Below are 17,652 nucleotides of genomic sequence, written 5' to 3'. Positions count from 1 at the left end.
TCTTACATAGGTATTCCTCTTGTCCAGATGGGATAGGTCAGTGTGCAGTGTGATGGCAATTGCTTTGTCTGTGGACCTATTGGGGTGGTAAGCAAATTTAAGTGGGACTAGTGACAGGTAAGGTGGAGGTGATTTGATCCTTGACTAGTTTCTCAAAGCACTTCATGATGACAGAAGTGAGTGCTACGGGGCGATAGTCATTTAGTTCAGTTACCTTTTCATTCTTGGTTACAGGAACAATGGTGGCCATCTTGAAGCATGTGGGGACAGCAGACTGGGATAGGGAGAAATTGAATATGTTCATAAACACACCAGCCAGCTGGTCTGTGCATGCTCTGGGGACGCGGCTAGAGATGCCGTCAGGGCCGGCAGCCTTGTGAGGGTTAACACGTTTAAATGTCTTACTCACATTGGACACGGAGAAGGAGAGCCCACAGTCCTTGGTAGCGGGCCGTGTCTGTGGCACTGTATTATCCTCAAATGAGGCAAAGAAAGTGTTTAATTTGTCTGGAAGCAAGACGTCTGTGTTTGTGACGTGGCTGGTTTTCCTTTTTTGGCACTTGTGATGAGTACAGTACAGTTGTGTAATAAGCACTCTCAACTCAAACCAACAGTTTGTTTACACAAACATTGACAGAGCTCTTACATTCTGAACTGCGTTTCTTATTTGAGATTTCATAGGTTACAGGAATTTCTCTTTGACAACATCGGTAAGGATTGTGCAAGTAAGCGTAGGAGAGAGATGTTGTGTAGTTTTTCTTTACATACAGTACTGCCCTCACTGAATGGCATTTCCAGGTTGCAGGTGTTTGTGTGCTTATGGGTGATATAGTATGTTAATGTGTTCTAACCAGGAAGTCTCTTTCATTCGGGGATCTCTTGGAAAGAGGGATATGCTTTATTACTGTGCTCTGCGGGTGACTTCCTCCTTACCTTTCCTCAGGTAAAGGCCCAGAGATGCTGTTAGCAGGACAGAAGCTGAACGACAATGAGTGGCACTCAGTGAAGGTGGTACGTCTTGGGAAGAACCTGCAGCTCTCTGTGGACAATGTGACTGTGGAAGGTAGGAGGGGAGAGCAGAGTCAAACCATGAGATGAAGGGAAACTGTGATCCTCATAGTAATACACTAAATACCAAAAACATTTCACGTTCAGTTTGTGATCCTCTGTAGCTCAGGCGGTAGAGCATGGTGCTCCACTGTAAGTCGCTTTAGATAGAAGTGTCTGCTAAATATATATATTATGCCGATCATCATGTATTTACTCTACCCCAGGCCATATGGCCGGTGCCCACACCCGCCTGGAGTTCCACAACATTGAGACTGGCATCATGACAGAGAGACGCTTCATCTCTGTGGTGCCAACCAACTTCATAGGGCACCTGCAGGCCCTCTCCTTCAATGGCGTGCCCTACCTGGACCAGTGTAAGAACGGAGACATCTCCTACTGCGAACTCAACGCTCGCTTCGGCATGCGCTGCATCGTGGCTGACCCTGTGACCTTCCACAGCCGGGCCAGCTACCTAGCCTTCTCTACCCTGCAGGCCTACGCCTCCATGCACCTCTTCTTCCAGTTCAAGACCACCTCCCCCGACGGCCTGCTCCTCTTCAACTCTGGAGACGGCAGTGACTTCATCATGGTGGAGCTGGTCAAAGGGTGAGTGGTGTGTTGGGGTAAAGACGGCAGTGACTTCATCATGGTGGAGCTGGTCAAAGGGTGAGTGGTGTGTTGGGGTAAAGACGGCAGTGACTTCATCATGGTGGAGCTGGTCAAAGGGTGAGTGGTGTGTTGGGGTAAAGACGGCAGTGACTTCATCATGGTGTGGTCAAAGGGTGAGTGGTGTGTTGGGGTAAAGACGGCAGTGACTTCATCATGGTGGAGCTGGTCAAAGGGTGAGTGGTGTGTTGGGGTAAAGACGGCAGTGACTTCATCATGGTAGAGCTGGTCAAAGGGTGAGTGGTGTGTTGGGGTAAAGACGGCAGTGACTTCATCATGGTAGAGCTGGTCAAAGGGTGAGTGGTGTGTTGGGGTAAAGACGGCAGTGACTTCATCATGGTGGAGCTGGTCAAAGGGTGAGTGGTGTGTTGGGGTAAAGACGGCAGTGACTTCATCATGGTGGAGCTGGTCAAAGGGTGAGTGGTGTGTTGGGGTAAAGACGGCAGTGACTTCATCATGGTGGAGCTGGTCAAAGGGTGAGTGGTGTGTTGGGGTAAAGACGGCAGTGACTTCATCATGGTGGAGCTGGTCAAAGGGTGAGTGGTGTGTTGGGGTAAAGACGGCAGTGACTTCATCGTGGTGGAGCTGGTCAAAGGGTGAGTGGTGTGTTGGGGTAAAGACGGCAGTGACTTCATCATGGTGGAGCTGGTCAAAGGGTGAGTGGTGTGTTGGGGTAAAGACGGCAGTGACTTCATCATGGTGGAGCTGGTCAAAGGGTGAGTGGTGTGTTGGGGTAAAGACGGCAGTGACTTCATCATGGTGGAGCTGGTCAAAGGGTGAGTGGTGTGTTGGGGTAAAGACGGCAGTGACTTCATCATGGTAGAGCTGGTCAAAGGGTGAGTGGAGTGTTGGGGTAAAGACGGCAGTGACTTCATCATGGTGGAGCTGGTCAAAGGGTGAGTGGTGTGTTGGGGTAAAGACGGCAGTGACTTCATCATGGTGGAGATGGTCAAAGGGTGAGTGGTGTGTTGGGGTAAAGACGGCAGTGACTTCATCATGGTGGAGCTGGTCAAAGGGTGAGTGGTGTGTTGGGGTAAAGACGGCAGTGACTTCATCATGGTGGAGCTGGTCAAAGGGTGAGTGGTGTGTTGGGGTAAAGACGGCAGTGACTTCATCATGGTGGAGCTGGTCAAAGGGTGAGTGGTGTGTTGGGGTAAAGACGGCAGTGACTTCATCATGGTGGAGCTGGTCAAAGGGTGAGTGGTGTGTTGGGGTAAAGACGGCAGTGACTTCATCATGGTGGAGCTGGTCAAAGGGTGAGTGGTGTGTTGGGGTAAAGACGGCAGTGACTTCATCATGGTGGAGCTGGTCAAAGGGTGAGTGGTGTGTTGGGGTAAAGACGGCAGTGACTTCATCATGGTGGAGCTGGTCAAAGGGTGAGTGGTGTGCTGGGGTAAAGACGGCAGTGACTTCATCATGGTGGAGCTGGTCAAAGGGTGAGTGGTGTGTTGGGTTAAAGACGGCAGTGACTTCATCATGGTGGAGCTGGTCAAAGGGTGAGTGGTGTGTTGGGGTAAAGACGGCAGTGACTTCATCATGGTGGAGCTGGTCAAAGGGTGAGTGGTGTGTTGGGGTAAAGACGGCAGTGACTTCATCATGGTGGAGCTGGTCAAAGGGTGAGTGGTGTGTTGGGGTAAAGACGGCAGTGACTTCATCATGGTGGAGCTGGTCAAAGGGTGAGTGGTGTAAAGATTGTGTTCAACCTATTATGCAACATATTTTGTTAGGTGCTGTAACCATGCAGAGTGTGTATGGGATAGATTAATAATAGCACAGCTGCCTACCACTGTTCCCCTGTTCTCTTGCTCAACAAGTTATTTGATGTTATATGGAATACTTTGATTCTGTCAGCCGGAGCCATATAAAGGAATGTATTCAGAATGTTTTAGTGAAACGAGACGGATAGAGCAAGTAAGAGTGAAAGAGCGAACAATAATCCCGCAGATGTTTAACCGCGGTCCAGTTTTGCCCAGAAATACTGTCACACAGTAAACAATTAGTCAGCAGGAGTTATTCTAAGCTGTGGAGCCTTTAGCCAGCGGCACACAGCAATACTGGATCCATGGGCTGAAGAGAGGACTGTCATATCTCTCAGTGCTGCTGGTACTACACTTTCTCTGATGTTTCTGTTAATATTATCAATATGCATTGAATCTGCATTTCAAAAGGACAGGATGTTGCAATGTCGTCCTTATCAATTGTAGATGTCCTTTACATTTTAATATTTACCTAGACACAGTATCTTTTAGTCATTGTGTAAATTGACTTGTGCACAATGTAATGTTGTGTTGTAGGTACATCCATTATGTGTTTGACCTGGGTAACGGACCGTCACTCATGAAGGGCAACTCTGAGAAGCCTCTCAACGACAATCAGTGGCATAACGTGGTGGTGTCCCGGGATGACAACAACGTGCACATCCTCAAGACCGACTCCCGCACCGTCACCCAGCACTACAACGGAGCCCGTAAACTGGACCTCAAAGGTATGGTATACGCTACCACTCCTCAAAACTGCCTCCAGCCATGGTACTCCTGCTGGGTGTACAGAGCATTCGGAAAGTATTCAGACCCATTGACGTTTTCCACATTTTGCTACGTTACAGCTTTATTCTAAAATTGATTGAATAGTTTTTTCCCTCCTCTATCTACACACAATACCCCATAATGACAAAGCAAAAACAGTTTTTTCGAAAATGTTGCAATTTTTAATTTTTTTATTATAATAATTACATTTACTTATGTATACAGACCAATTACTCAGTACTTTGTTGAAGCACCTTTGGCAGAGATTATAGCCTCAAGTCTTCTTGGGTATGATGCTACAAGCTTGGCACACCTGTATTTGGGGGGTTTCTCCCATTCTTCCCTGCGGATCCTCTCAAGCTCTGTCAGGTTGGATGGGGAGTGTTTCTGCACAGCTATTTCCCGGTATCTACAGAGATGTTCAATCGGGTTAAAGTCCGGACTCTGACTGGTCCTCTCAAGGATGTTGAGACTTGTCCCGAAGCCACTCCTGCATTGTCTTGGTTGTGTGCTTACGGTCGTTGTCCTGTTGGAAGGTGAACCTTCGCCCCAGACTGAGGTGCTGAGCTCTCTGGATCAGGTTTTCATCAAGGATCTCTCTCTGTACTTTGCTCCGTTCAGCTTTGCCTCGACCCTGACTAGTATCCCAGTCCCTGCCGCTGAAAAACATCCTCACAGCATGATGCTACCACCACCATGCTTCACCATAGGGATGGTGCCAGGTTTCCTCCAGACGTGACGCTTGGCATTCATGCCAAAGAGTTCGATCTTGGTTTCATCAGACCAGAGAATCTTGTTTCTCATGGTCTGAGTCCTTAAGTGCCTTTTGACAAACTCCAAGCGGGCTGTCATGTGCATTTTACTGAGGAGTGGCTTCCGTTTGGTCACTCTACCATAAAGGTCAGATTTGTGGAGTGCTGCGGAGATGGTTGTCCTTCTGGAAGGTTCTCCCATCTCCACAGAGGAACTCTGGAGCTCTGTCAGAGTGACCATCGGTTTCTTGGTCACTCCGTTTTGAGTCTCATAGCAAAGGGTCTGAATAATTAGGTATTTCTGTTTTTTATTTGTAATACATTAGCTAAAATATCTAAAAACCTGTTTTCATTTTGTCATTATGTAGTAATGTATGTATATTGCTAAGGGTTATTATAATTGTTTAATCCATTTTAGAATATGTCTGTAATGTAACAAAATGTGGAAAAAGTCAAGGAGTCTGAATACTTTCTGAAAGCACTGTATACAATACAGGGAGTGGACTTAGTGCAGTATTTCAGATCAACAGATACTAAAATCCAACTGTCAGAAGCACACATCTGTGTTTGTTGCTGTCAAAACGCTGAGTACAGACACCAGCTATGATTGCTGTGTTGTTCAATAGGCTTTATGAAGATAAAGGAATCAAAATGAATTAGTTTTTTTGGTAGACTGTCATGCCGAGGAGAGGAATGCTTTGGGTGGGAAGAAAATGAAGTCTTTGTACTTAGTGAATGAAAGTGAAATGAGATTAAAAGAGAGGTGATCAAAGAGTGCCAGCAGTGGACAGAGAACAGCAGGGAGAACAGCAGGGAAATGCAGCAGCACCAGCAGCAGAGAGCAGCAGAGAGCAGCAGCAGCAGAGAGCAGCAGAGAGCAGCAGCAGAGAACAGCAGCTGAGAGCAGCAGCAGAGAGCAGCAGCAGAGAGCAGCAGCAGAGAGCAGCAGAGAACAGCAGCAGCATTTATCTACCTGCAACAGGCAGCCTGCATGACCTTCATGTTACCAATCCAAGTGCACACAGGCCTATTTACCCAATTATAATGCCATCCTGGGGTATGGGCCCATGAAATTGCACAATTTTCTGTGATCCAGATCACTGGCCTTGCTTTGTACTGGAGGCTGGAATGGTATTATGAGAGCTCTGATGGGCTGTACATAGGAAACCGTTAGGTGATTAATGCCTGACAGATTGCCCTTGCTGTAGGTATTTACAGATGTTGTTGACCAGTTAGCATACGTGTTAGTGCTTCCTCTCACGGCAACAACACTACAGACCAGGATAGGGAAAGCTATGTCAAGGAAAAAGGTTTCTAACGCAGTAGAACTTCTCTGCTATCTAAACTCAGCAAAAAAGAAACATCCCTTTTTCCGGACCCTGTCTTTCAAAGATAATTCATAAAAATCCAAATAACTTCACAGATCTTCATTGTAAAGGGTATAAACACTGTTTCCCATGCTTGTTCAATGAACCATAAACAATTAATGAACATGCACCTGTGGAACGGTTGTTAAGACACCAACAGCTTACAGACAGTAGGCAATTCAGGTCAGTTATGAAAACTTAGGACACTAAAGATGACTTTCTACTGACTCTGAAAAACACCAAAAGAGAGATACCCAGGGTCTCTGCTCATCTGCGTGAATGTGCCTTAGGCATGCTGCAAGGAGGCATGAGGACTGCAGATGTGGCCAGGGCAATAAATTGCAATGTCCATACTGTGAGATGCCTAAGACCGCGCTACAGGGAGATAGGACGGACAGCTGATCGTCCTCGCAGTGGTAGACCACGTGTAACAACACCTGCACAAGATTGGTACATCCAAACATCACACCTGCGGGACAGGTACAGGATGGCAACAACAACTGCCCGAGTTACACCAGGAACGCACAATCACTCTGTCAGTGCTCAGACTGTCCGCAATAGGCTGAGAGAGGCTGGACTGAGGGCTTGTAGGCCTGTTGTAAGGCAGGTCCTCAACAGACATCACCGGCAACAAGTCTCCTATGGGCACAAACCCACCGTCGCTGGACCAGACAGGCCTGGCAAAAAGTTGCGGTTTTGTCTCACCAGGGGTGATGGTCGGATTTGCATTTATTGTCGAAGGAATGAGCGTTACACCGAGGCCTGTACTCTGGAGCGGGATCGATTTGGAGGTGGAGGGTCCGTCATGGTCTGGGGCGATGTGTCACAGCATCATCGGACTGAGCTTGCTGTCATTGCAGGCAATCTCAACGCTGTGTGTTAGAGGGAAGACATCCTCCTCCCTCATGTGCTATCCTTCCTGCAGGCTCATCCTGACATGACCCTCCAGCATGACAATGTCACCAGCATTACCTATGTGATAGAGAATTTAATAAAATTTAAAAAATTTAACTACGCACAGTACTGGGCAACATGTTTTGGGATAAATATTTTGGGTAACAGCAGCTGTGCCAATTATATGTTAGTTTCAGTTGTAGATCCAAATGAATATTATTCTTCAATCTTGTTATTGTAGACATTCACCATTAATGCTCCTTAATCCTCATCTTATATGGTAGATCCTCTTCTATTTTATTTCATCTAGTTTTGTCTCTCACTTAATTCCTCAGAACATGAAAGATGAATTGAAGTTTCTCCATATCTCAAGGGTCTGCTGGCTGAACTTCTTGTGTAATCGGTATAAGCCAAATATGGCAGACTATGAAATCATACTTTTTTTCCCCTGTGCTGTATAAATTAACAGGGTAGCGTTTAAAGAAATTTAAGACATTTTACTATGCTGTTAAATGAAACTTTACTTCTCATGTTTATGTCCTGCGGTTTTTAAATGACTGTACACCAGCTTGGTATTATCCTTGCGTTATCAGCCATGTAGCATTTCACATATTTCTGCAGAGAAAATAAACAGATTTTCTTTGCTATATTTGCCAATAAACATCACATCACAGAGGAATTCTCAGATACTGTATGTACATTTCTCGGCTTGCAATTGACATATAATCTGTGAATGATTACTGTGGCTGGGAGGGTTTCTATTAAAGGAAACACTCTCTTGAGAGGAGCATCAATCTGATGAAAACAGATCATCATTGGTTTAAATGACTTAGAGCTGTGCTCACCTGCATCTGATGCAACATGCCACCAAATGGCTTCTTGGAGGTTGTAAATCGTAAGGAGATCTGTCTGATCTGAACGTTAACTAGCATTATCGGAGGCCTATAATTGCAGAACATTTATCAAACACAAAGCAGGTGTTAGGGTATCAGATTTGTTCATGGCTGCTTTAACTCAATGAGTGACGGTTGCTTATAACCTCCCACTACCTGGAGGCGTATCTGCTGTGACTACTGAGAATAATCATTCTCTTCCAGGAACACATGCTCTGATTGATTGATGCTGTGTGTTCCAGGGGAGCTGTATGTTGGTGGTGTGGGGAAGACCATGTACAGTAGCCTGCCCAAGCTGATTGCGTCCCGCGATGGGTACCAGGGCTGCCTGGCCTCCGTGGACCTGAACGGGAGACTTCCTGACCTGATGGCAGACGCCCTCCACAGGGTGGGCCAGGTGGAGCGGGGCTGTGAAGGTACGTATTAACAGGGACACAGCCATGGGGTCATGAACACCTCCGAGGAGCAGGCCATCACCTGTGGATCCACCTTATGGTTCACTGCACGAGCATCCTTTTTCTCCCCCCTCCCCTCTCCAGGCCCGAGCAGCACCTGTACAGAGGACTCGTGTCATCACCAGGGGGTGTGTCTCCAGCAGTGGGAGGGCTTCTCCTGTGACTGCACCATGACCTCCTATGGAGGAGCATTCTGCAGCGACCGTGAGTGCTATCTCTTTCATCTGACTGGTTCAAAACTACGCTATCTTTCCTTTCTCCTTTCCTTGTGACTTTACCTTGACATCGTTGAAAAACGTCACGGAGTGAGGAATGGAGGGAAGGTTGAAGTTGCATTTGAATGGTTTATTTTAGGGCGCTTTCATATATCCCCTTATGATCCGGATCCTGGAGTGTTTGGTACCCTGATCAACGCTATAAAGCATGTGTGAAATTCAAACGAAACCCGGCTGTAACGAATCCTGGACCTGCATGAGAAAGCAGGTCCAAGATCCAGGACCTGAGTACCAGGTATTGTGACGCTGCAGCTTGAGTTGCGTGGAACTTTTTTGCATGTTGTAAACAAGCTAACTCACTAGCTTGAAGAATGCGCATCTTGCTAATCGCACCCTGAAACGGTTATTTTCAGGTCTTGTGAAAGCAAAACGTATTCTGTAAAATTCTCACAAACTCTCCAGGAAACCGAACCAGGGTATCGAATTTCATATGTGAAAACGCCTTTGGTGAGCATTATTTTCACCTGTCAAATTGTGTCATTGTTGGCACAAAATAAGTATGTGCCTTCAATTCCAAAACCTTTTTCTCAAATGATGTGCGTGCGTCCTCTGCAAAACAGAACAGGTAAGGAAGTATCATGCATCCTTCCTTCATTCATCAACAAATATTGACATTGTAACTGTCCTTCGTGGCTGCTGGTTAGAGACGTCTGGCTCATCAATGGCAGAGAAGACAGATCCACTTCTGGTCACCTAAAGTCATTATGGCTGGGTCAAACTAACAGACCCATGTTGACCTTTCTGTAAGGAGGCTTCTCTTATGCACTTCTTCAAAGCCTCTCATCTGAGGTGTTAATGTCTCTGCAGTACAATGAGTCCATTCATCCATTAGGCATTGTTATTGACTTCCAGGTTAGACGTATGTCCACACTAAATGACTGATTATTGGTACCTCTCTTCTAATGGAGGTTCCCCTGAACATCTGATTCTAGAGTAGTGTGCTAATAGAACATACTCATGCTATAGTAGGGGAACAGGAGTCTATTTTCCCTGGAGATTTTTTTCTGTCATTTAAATCATTTATTATAATGTCAGACAACGTTTTGTTTGATAACAAAAACAGCTCATCTTTCTGTTGTGGGGGGTTGAGAGTTGTGTGTTTGGGGGGGTGAGAGATGTGTGTGTGGGGGGGTGAGAGATGTGTGTTTGGGGGGGTGAGAGATGTGTGTTTGGGGGGGTGAGAGATGTGTGTTTGGGGGGGTGAGAGATGTGTTTGGGGGGGTGAGAGATGTGTGGGGGGGGGGGGTGAGAGATGTGTGTGTGGGGGGGTGAGAGATGTGTGTGTGGGGGGTTGAGAGTTGTGTGTTTGGGGGGGTGAGAGATGTGTGTGTGGGGGGGTGAGAGATGTGTGTGTGGGGGGTTGAGAGTTGTGTGTTTGGGGGGGTGAGAGATGTGTGTGTGGGGGGGTGAGAGATGTGTGTGTGGGGGGTTGAGAGTTGTGTGTTTGGGGGGGTGAGAGATGTGTGTTTGGGGGGGTGAGAGATGTGTGTGTGTGGGGGGTGAGATATGTGTGTTTGGGGGGGTGAGAGATGTGTGTGTGGGGGGGGTGAGAGATGTGTGTGTGGGGGGGTGAGAGATGTGTGTGTGGGGGGTTGAGAGTTGTGTGTTTGGGGGGGTGAGAGATGTGTGTTTGGGGGGGGTGAGAGATGTGTGTGTGGGGGGGTGAGAGATGTGTGTGTGGGGGGTTGAGAGTTGTGTGTTTGGGGGGGTGAGAGATGTGTGTGTGGGGGGTGAGAGATGTGTGTGGGGGGGGGTGAGAGATGTGTGTGTGGGGGGGTGAGAGATGTGTGTGTGGGGGGTTGAGAGTTGTGTGTTTGGGGGGGTGAGAGATGTGTGTGTGGGGGGGGTCTATTTTCCCTGGAGATGTTTTTCTTTAATTTAACTGGGAAATAATTTGTTATTATAATGTCAGGCAACATTTTGTATGATAACAAAAACAGCTCATCTTTCTGGTTTGTGTGTGTGTGTGTGGCGGGGGGGTGTGGGGGGTGAGAGGTAGGTGTGTGTGTGTGTGGGGGGGTGAGAGGTAGGTGTGTGTGTGTGTGGGGGGGTGAGAGGTTTGTGTGTGTGTGTGTGGCGGGGGGGTGTGGGGGGTGAGAGGTTTGTGTGTGTGTGGCGGGGGTGTGTGGGGGGGTGACATGGCAAGGAAAAGACGTCTTGTTTTCGCTCTCCCTTCATTTTGCTTCCATGAAAATGTTCTGGGGGACAGTTATTCTCTAGTCTATTAATGCTACAAAGACATTTCAGGTGCGTGTATTAATGCAATATAGATACATTTGAAAATAAGGGGGAAATACTGCCTGTTGCTTTTTTCTGTTACTTTGACTTCACAGTTGATTTCTTCCTCTGTACTAAATAACTGGGTGTTTTGGGGGGGGGGGGGTGAGAGGTGTGTTTGTTTAGGGGGGTGAGAGATGTGTGTGTGGGGGGGTGAGAGATGTGTGTGGGGGGGGGTGAGAGATGTGTGTGTGGGGGGGTGAGAGATGTGTGTGTGGGGGGTTGAGAGTTGTGTGTTTGGGGGGGTGAGAGATGTGTGTGTGGGGGGGTGAGAGATGTGTGTGGGGGGGGGGTGAGAGATGTGTGTGTGGGGGGGTGAGAGATGTGTGTGTGGGGGGTTGAGAGTTGTGTGTTTGGGGGGGTGAGAGATGTGTGTGTGGGGGGGGTCTATTTTCCCTGGAGATGTTTTTCTTTAATTTAACTGGGAAATAATTTGTTATTATAATGTCAGGCAACATTTTGTATGATAACAAAAACAGCTCATCTTTCTGGTTTGTGTGTGTGTGTGTGGCGGGGGGGTGTGGGGGGTGAGAGGTAGGTGTGTGTGTGTGTGGGGGGGGGGTGAGAGGTAGGTGTGTGTGTGTGTGGGGGGTGAGAGGTTTGTGTGTGTGTGTGTGGCGGGGGGGTGTGGGGGGTGAGAGGTTTGTGTGTGTGTGGCGGGGGTGTGTGGGGGGGGTGACATGGCAAGGAAAAGACGTCTTGTTTTCGCTCTCCCTTCATTTTGCTTCCATGAAAATGTTCTGGGGGACAGTTATTCTCTAGTCTATTAATGCTACAAAGACATTTCAGGTGCGTGTATTAATGCAATATAGATACATTTGAAAATAAGGGGGAAATACTGCCTGTTGCTTTTTTCTGTTACTTTGACTTCACAGTTGATTTCTTCCTCTGTACTAAATAACTGGGTGTTTTGGGGGGGGGGGGTGAGAGGTGTGTTTGTTTAGGGGGGTGAGAGGTGTGTGTTTGGGAGGGTGAGAGGTGTGTTTTGGGGGGGTGAGAGGTGCGTGTTTTGGGGGGTGAGAGGTGTGTGTTTGGGGAGGTGAGAGGTGTGTGTTTGGGGAGGTGAGAGGTGTGTGTTTGGGGGGGTGAGAGGTGTGTGTTTTGGGGGGGTGAGAGAGATGTGTTTTGGGGGGGTGAGAGGGGTGTGTTTTGGGGGGGTGAGAGGTGTGGGTATGGAGGGGTGAGAGGTGTGTGTATGGAGGGGTGAGAGGTGTGTGTTTTGGGGGGGGTGAGGTGGGGGATGGAGGGGTGAGAGGTGTGTGTTTGGGGGGGTGAGAGGTGTGTGTTTGGGAGGGGGGCGTGAGAGAGATGTGTTTGGGGGGGTGAGAGGTGTGGGTATGAAGGGGTGAGAGGTGTGTGTGTGGGGGGGATGAGGGATTTGTGTTTGGGGGGGTGAGAGGTGTGTATGTGTGGAGGGGTGATAGGTGTGTGTGTGGGTGGGAGAGGTGTCTGGGGGTAAGAGGTGGGGGTGTGAGAGGTAGGTGTGTGTGTGTGTGGGGGGGGTGAGAGGTTTGTGTGTGTGGGTGGGTGTGGGGGGGTGAGAGGTTTGTGTGTGTGTGTGTGTGGCGGGGGGGGTGTGGGGGGTGAGAGGTAGGTGTGTGTGTGTGTGGGGGGGGGGTGAGAGGTAGGTGTGTGTGTGTGTGGGGGGGTGAGAGGTTTGTGTGTGTGTGTGTGGCGGGGGGGTGTGGGGGGTGAGAGGTTTGTGTGTGTGTGGCGGGGGTGTGTGGGGGGGTGACATGGCAAGGAAAAGACGTCTTGTTTTCGCTCTCCCTTCATTTTGCTTCCATGAAAATGTTCTGGGGGACAGTTATTCTCTAGTCTATTAATGCTACAAAGACATTTCAGGTGCGTGTATTAATGCAATATAGATACATTTGAAAATAAGGGGGAAATACTGCCTGTTGCTTTTTTCTGTTACTTTGACTTCACAGTTGATTTCTTCCTCTGTACTAAATAACTGTATTGTTTTTTTAATGAAAATTCAGGGTTATTGGTTACAATAGCAGGAGATTATTATAAGCTTTCTGTGAAGTGGCCTTGAAGAGTTAAACCTAATTTGCTGCAGTGACGTGCAGAAATAATGATATGTAATGGTGCTTGCATGTGTCTATTCCTCGGAATTACTAGACCTACGAGGATATATGAGGTGCTTTAGTAACTTTCTCTTCAAGCTCCCTGGTGGAGTCATTACATTAGATGATCATTTTCAAAAAGCAACAAACACTGTTACAGCCTCATTACGATGACAAAGACAGGGAGGATTGAGCTACTGCTGTAGCCTTACTCAGGGGGGGGGGGGGGGGTAATGGTGGGGACAGTACGGCTTCCCAGCAAAACAAATAGTGGGGGTACGTTGTACTGGTGAAACATGAGCCTATCACAGAATTTAAAACAGCGCTTAATTAAAACTAGTCTGCTACACCACTTTCAGAGGAATGAGACATTAGCGAATGGACTTGAAAACGTGTCGTATGTCCTACGCTCCAAAATTTGATGTGGTTTGAAGAGAACACTGAACTTTTGCCACTGTATGGAGGCTGGAAATGTGTTATGAGTGGATGAACGTGTGCAGGTGGCCTAGTAAAGGAGCCCTTTGGAGGGATTGTTTGTCTGGTTGAGTTTACGCCACAATAAAAGGTAACACGTTTTTTAAGGTTAAATGACAAATCTTTACGACTAGGCCCACAGAGATCCTATTCAATTAATAGGGATTCTACACTGGAAAAATATATGGAAACGCACATTCTACAATTTCAAAGATTTTACTGAGTTACAGTTCATATAAGGAACTCAGTCAATTGAAATAAATTCATTAGGTTCTCTACTCAACTGGAAATACCATTATGCATCTGTTGGTCACAGATACCTTAAAAAAAAGGTGTGGGCGTGGATCAGGAAACCAGTCAGTATCTGGTGTGACCAACATGCAGCGTGACACATCTCCTTCGCATAGAGTTGATCAGGCTGTTGATTGTGGCCTGTGGAATGTTGTCCCACTCCTCTTCAATGGCTGTGCAAAGTTGCTGGATATTGGCGGAAACTGGAACACGCTGTTGTACACGTCAATCCAGAGCATCCCAAACATGCTCAATGAGTAACATGTCTGGTGAGTATCCAAGCCATGGAAGAACGGGGACATTTTCAGCTTCCAGTATTTTGTACAGATCCTTGCAACAGTGGGCCATGCATTATCATGCTGAAACATGAGATGATGGCGGCGGATGAATGGCACGATAATGGACCTCAGGATCTCATCACGCTATCTCTGTGCATTCACATTGTTGTCCGTAGCTTATGCCTGTCCATATCATAACCCCGCTGCCACCATGGGAAGAGCACACTTCTCTAGCGTGCCAGTGGCCATTGAAGGTAAGCATTTCATTTGCCCACTGAAGTCGGTTACGAGGCCGAACTGCAGTCAGATCAAGACCCTGGTGAGGATGACGAGCATATGCAGATGAGCTTCCCTGAGACAGTTTCTGACAGAAATTCTTCGGTTGTGCAAACGCCTCAGTTTAATCAGCTGTCTGGGTGGCTCATCTCAGACCAACCCGCAGGTGAAGTAGCCAAATGTGGAGGTTCTGGGCTGGCGTGGTTACATGTGGTCTGCGTTTGTGAGGCCGGTTTGACGTACTACCAAATTCTCTAAAACAACGTTGGGGGTGGCTTATGGTAGCGGAATAAACGTTAAATTCTCTGATAACAGCTCTGGTGGACAATCCTGCAGGCAGAATGCCAATTGTATGCTCCCTCAAAACTTGAGGCATCTGTGGTATTTTGTTGTGTGGCAAAACTGCACTTTTTAGAGTGGCTTTTTATTGTCCCCAGCACAAGGTACACCTGTGTAATGATCATGCTGTTTAATCAGCTTCTTGATATGCCACACCTGTCAGATAGATGGATTATCTTGGCAAAGGAGAAATGCTCACTGGAAGTGATGTAAACAAACTTGTGCACACAATATGAGAGGATAAAGGACTGGGGATGTTGTATTGATGTCAATGTCTCTATGTTCTCAAATTTGAAAACGTACAAATAAAGTATAAAAAGGGAACTAAGCTGTGCAGGATCAGTTCAGATATTTTAAAAACAAAAACAACTATTCCAGTTCATACTTTGTTGTTCTACCCTCAAACAATGACCATCAATGTGCTTGTTGTGTGTGTTGTCTGAACAATGCTATAGCTTTAGGTCCTAGACTAATCATCACAGACGTCCAGATGCTGAGCTTGGATAGAGAGCCACCAGGTTGTTGTTCTCACACTAGGGTTCTTTCTGCAAGGCAAACACATGAAGGGTGTAATTATAGGTTCACCTCTGTAGTGAGATGGGATGTTTTTTGCAATATTCATGATCTGTCTTCACACTGCCTGGATGTGGGGAAGAATGAGCAACAGACTGCGTACTGTCTTTGGGATATATGCTATTGTACTTTGTTTTAGTTGTATTTAGCAATAGCCTTAACCAAAGACTGAAACATAATAACACCAATATACAGTATTAAGTATTTAATTTAATTACTAAGATTAATTTGTAATACATGTTTGAGAAAAGGGATTTCAAGATAAGAACTTTAGCAAAAGTTCAACAGTGAATCATGTCACATTTGGTTCTCAGGGACCCCACCTATCCATTTCTTCTCCTAACCTCTTGGACTACCATTAGAAAGCAGAACATCTTTCAGCTCTTCTAGTGTGCTCCCCTTAAGGACGCAGCTTGATAGTAGCACTTCAGTCAGTCATCTCTATGGTAGCTGCTCAGATTTCCCAGAGTTCATGGTGCTAAGGATGCTTTGGATTGCACCTCAGTCTCAACCCTTGAGCTGCAGCTAGCAAATACACAAAAGAGATGCTAACTTCCATGTCCTCTGTTATTGAATTGTCAACAAAGCAGCATTACAAAACTATTATGCCAAGTTTTCAAATTACCGGTTGTTTCTTTGTGAAGATCAACAGCATAAATGCACTTATTTCACTTTTGCATGTAAAAAAACTAATCACCACTGCTGTACATGCTGCCACTATTTTCATGACCCAACTACACTGAATAAAAATATAAACCATGAGGTAATCCAACAGTGTACGCTGTCATCTTGTCTTCTCTCATTGGTCAATACAGGTGTCTGTCATCATGACAGCACTTTGTGGTAGAAGCTCACCTGTCTCGATCAATGAGAGAAGACTTGAAATAGATAAGATGGCAGCGTACACTGTTGGATTACTAGAAAAAACCTTTTTATTTTAATAACGGAGCATTTTCTAAATTCAAACGGACCCCCTGCAACTGGACACCGACATTTTGAGACTCTTGTTTCCACGAATCGAGGACGAACACCGCATCGCCAAGGTTGATCAAATTCTCTGTGCAGAACCAAACAGTACCTATCCTGTAGCTCTCATTAAAGGATACCGAATATCTTTGGTAAAATCTCATTATCTGTAGTGACAATCTGTAGTTACAGTTCTCTACACCTAAGACACACTGAACTGTACTGCATTGTACTGTATTTTTCTGTATGTTACTTTTACCATATAACATTCTTGTTGAATACCCAGTTCTCTTTTTAAGTTAGCATGCCTATATTGTGAAAAGTCTTAGGAGGACAGTTCTTACACGGTATGTATTATTGTATTTGGGAGATTAAGGAGAAATGGCACCTTTCAACCATTCTCATACACAACAATACATTTACTGTCTCTAAGCACAACCCGAAACCCCCTTCTTCATCTCAAAGACCTGTCTGTAAACTTCCCCAGCCCTTTGACAGAATTCTGTAGACGTGTCTTTGTATTGTGTTTAGAGTACCTGCACAGAGAAGAATGTTGTCATTACTGTTGTAGTCTTGATTTAGTTGATTTTTATCCCTTTTCAGTGGTAGGGCTTTCTGTCTCTCTCAGGTCTGGTCAGTGGTAGGGCTGTCTGTCTCTCTCAGGTCTGGTCAGTGGTAGGGCTGTCTGTCTCTCTCAGGTCTGGTCAGTGGTAGGGCTGTCTGTCTCTCTCAGGTCTGGTCAGTGGTAGGGCTGTCTGTCTCTCTCAGGTCTGGTCAGTGGTAGGGCTGTCTGTCTCTCTCAGGTCTGGTCAGTGGTAGGGCTGTCTGTCTCTCTCAGGTCTGGTCAGTGGTAGGGCTGTCTGTCTCTCTCAGGTCTGGTCAGTGGTAGGGCTGTCTGTCTCTCTCAGGTCTGGTCAGTGGTAGGGCTGTCTGTCTCTCTCAGGTCTGGTCAGTGGTAGGGCTGTCTGTCTCTCTCAGGTCTGGTCAGTGGTAGGGCTTTCTGTCTCTCTCAGGTCTGGTCGGTGGTAGGGCTGTCTGTCTCTCTCAGGTCTGGTCAGTGGTAGGGCTGTCTGTCTCTCTCAGGTCTAGTCAGTGGTAGGGCTGTCTGTCTCTCTCAGGTCTGGTCAGTGGTAGGGCTGTCTGTCTCTCTCAGGTCTGGTCAGTGGTAGGGCTGTCTGTCTCTCTCAGGTCTGGTCAGTGGTAGGGCTGTCTGTCTCTCTCAGGTCTGG

At 46.8% G+C, this 17,652-nt stretch overlaps 1 protein-coding gene across 1 annotated transcript in view; it reads left to right on the top strand.

Annotated features, from left to right (window-relative positions):
- LOC109873865 (neurexin-2) overlaps positions 1-17,652 on the top strand; it is a 274,209-nt gene that overhangs the window by 75,267 nt on the left and 181,290 nt on the right. Inside the window, exons 8-12 of the mRNA XM_031808787.1 lie at positions 944-1,063; positions 1,275-1,656; positions 4,011-4,201; positions 8,390-8,563; positions 8,687-8,806. Coding sequence (XP_031664647.1) covers positions 944-1,063; positions 1,275-1,656; positions 4,011-4,201; positions 8,390-8,563; positions 8,687-8,806 — 987 coding nt within the window. The remainder of the gene's footprint in view (positions 1-943; positions 1,064-1,274; positions 1,657-4,010; positions 4,202-8,389; positions 8,564-8,686; positions 8,807-17,652) is intronic.

Source organism: Oncorhynchus kisutch, linkage group LG29 (assembly GCF_002021735.2).
Source record: "Oncorhynchus kisutch isolate 150728-3 linkage group LG29, Okis_V2, whole genome shotgun sequence".
Lineage (NCBI taxonomy): Eukaryota > Metazoa > Chordata > Actinopteri > Salmoniformes > Salmonidae > Oncorhynchus > Oncorhynchus kisutch.
Note: the sequence above shows the minus strand (reverse complement) of the source record. Positions and strands in the feature narration are given on the sequence as shown.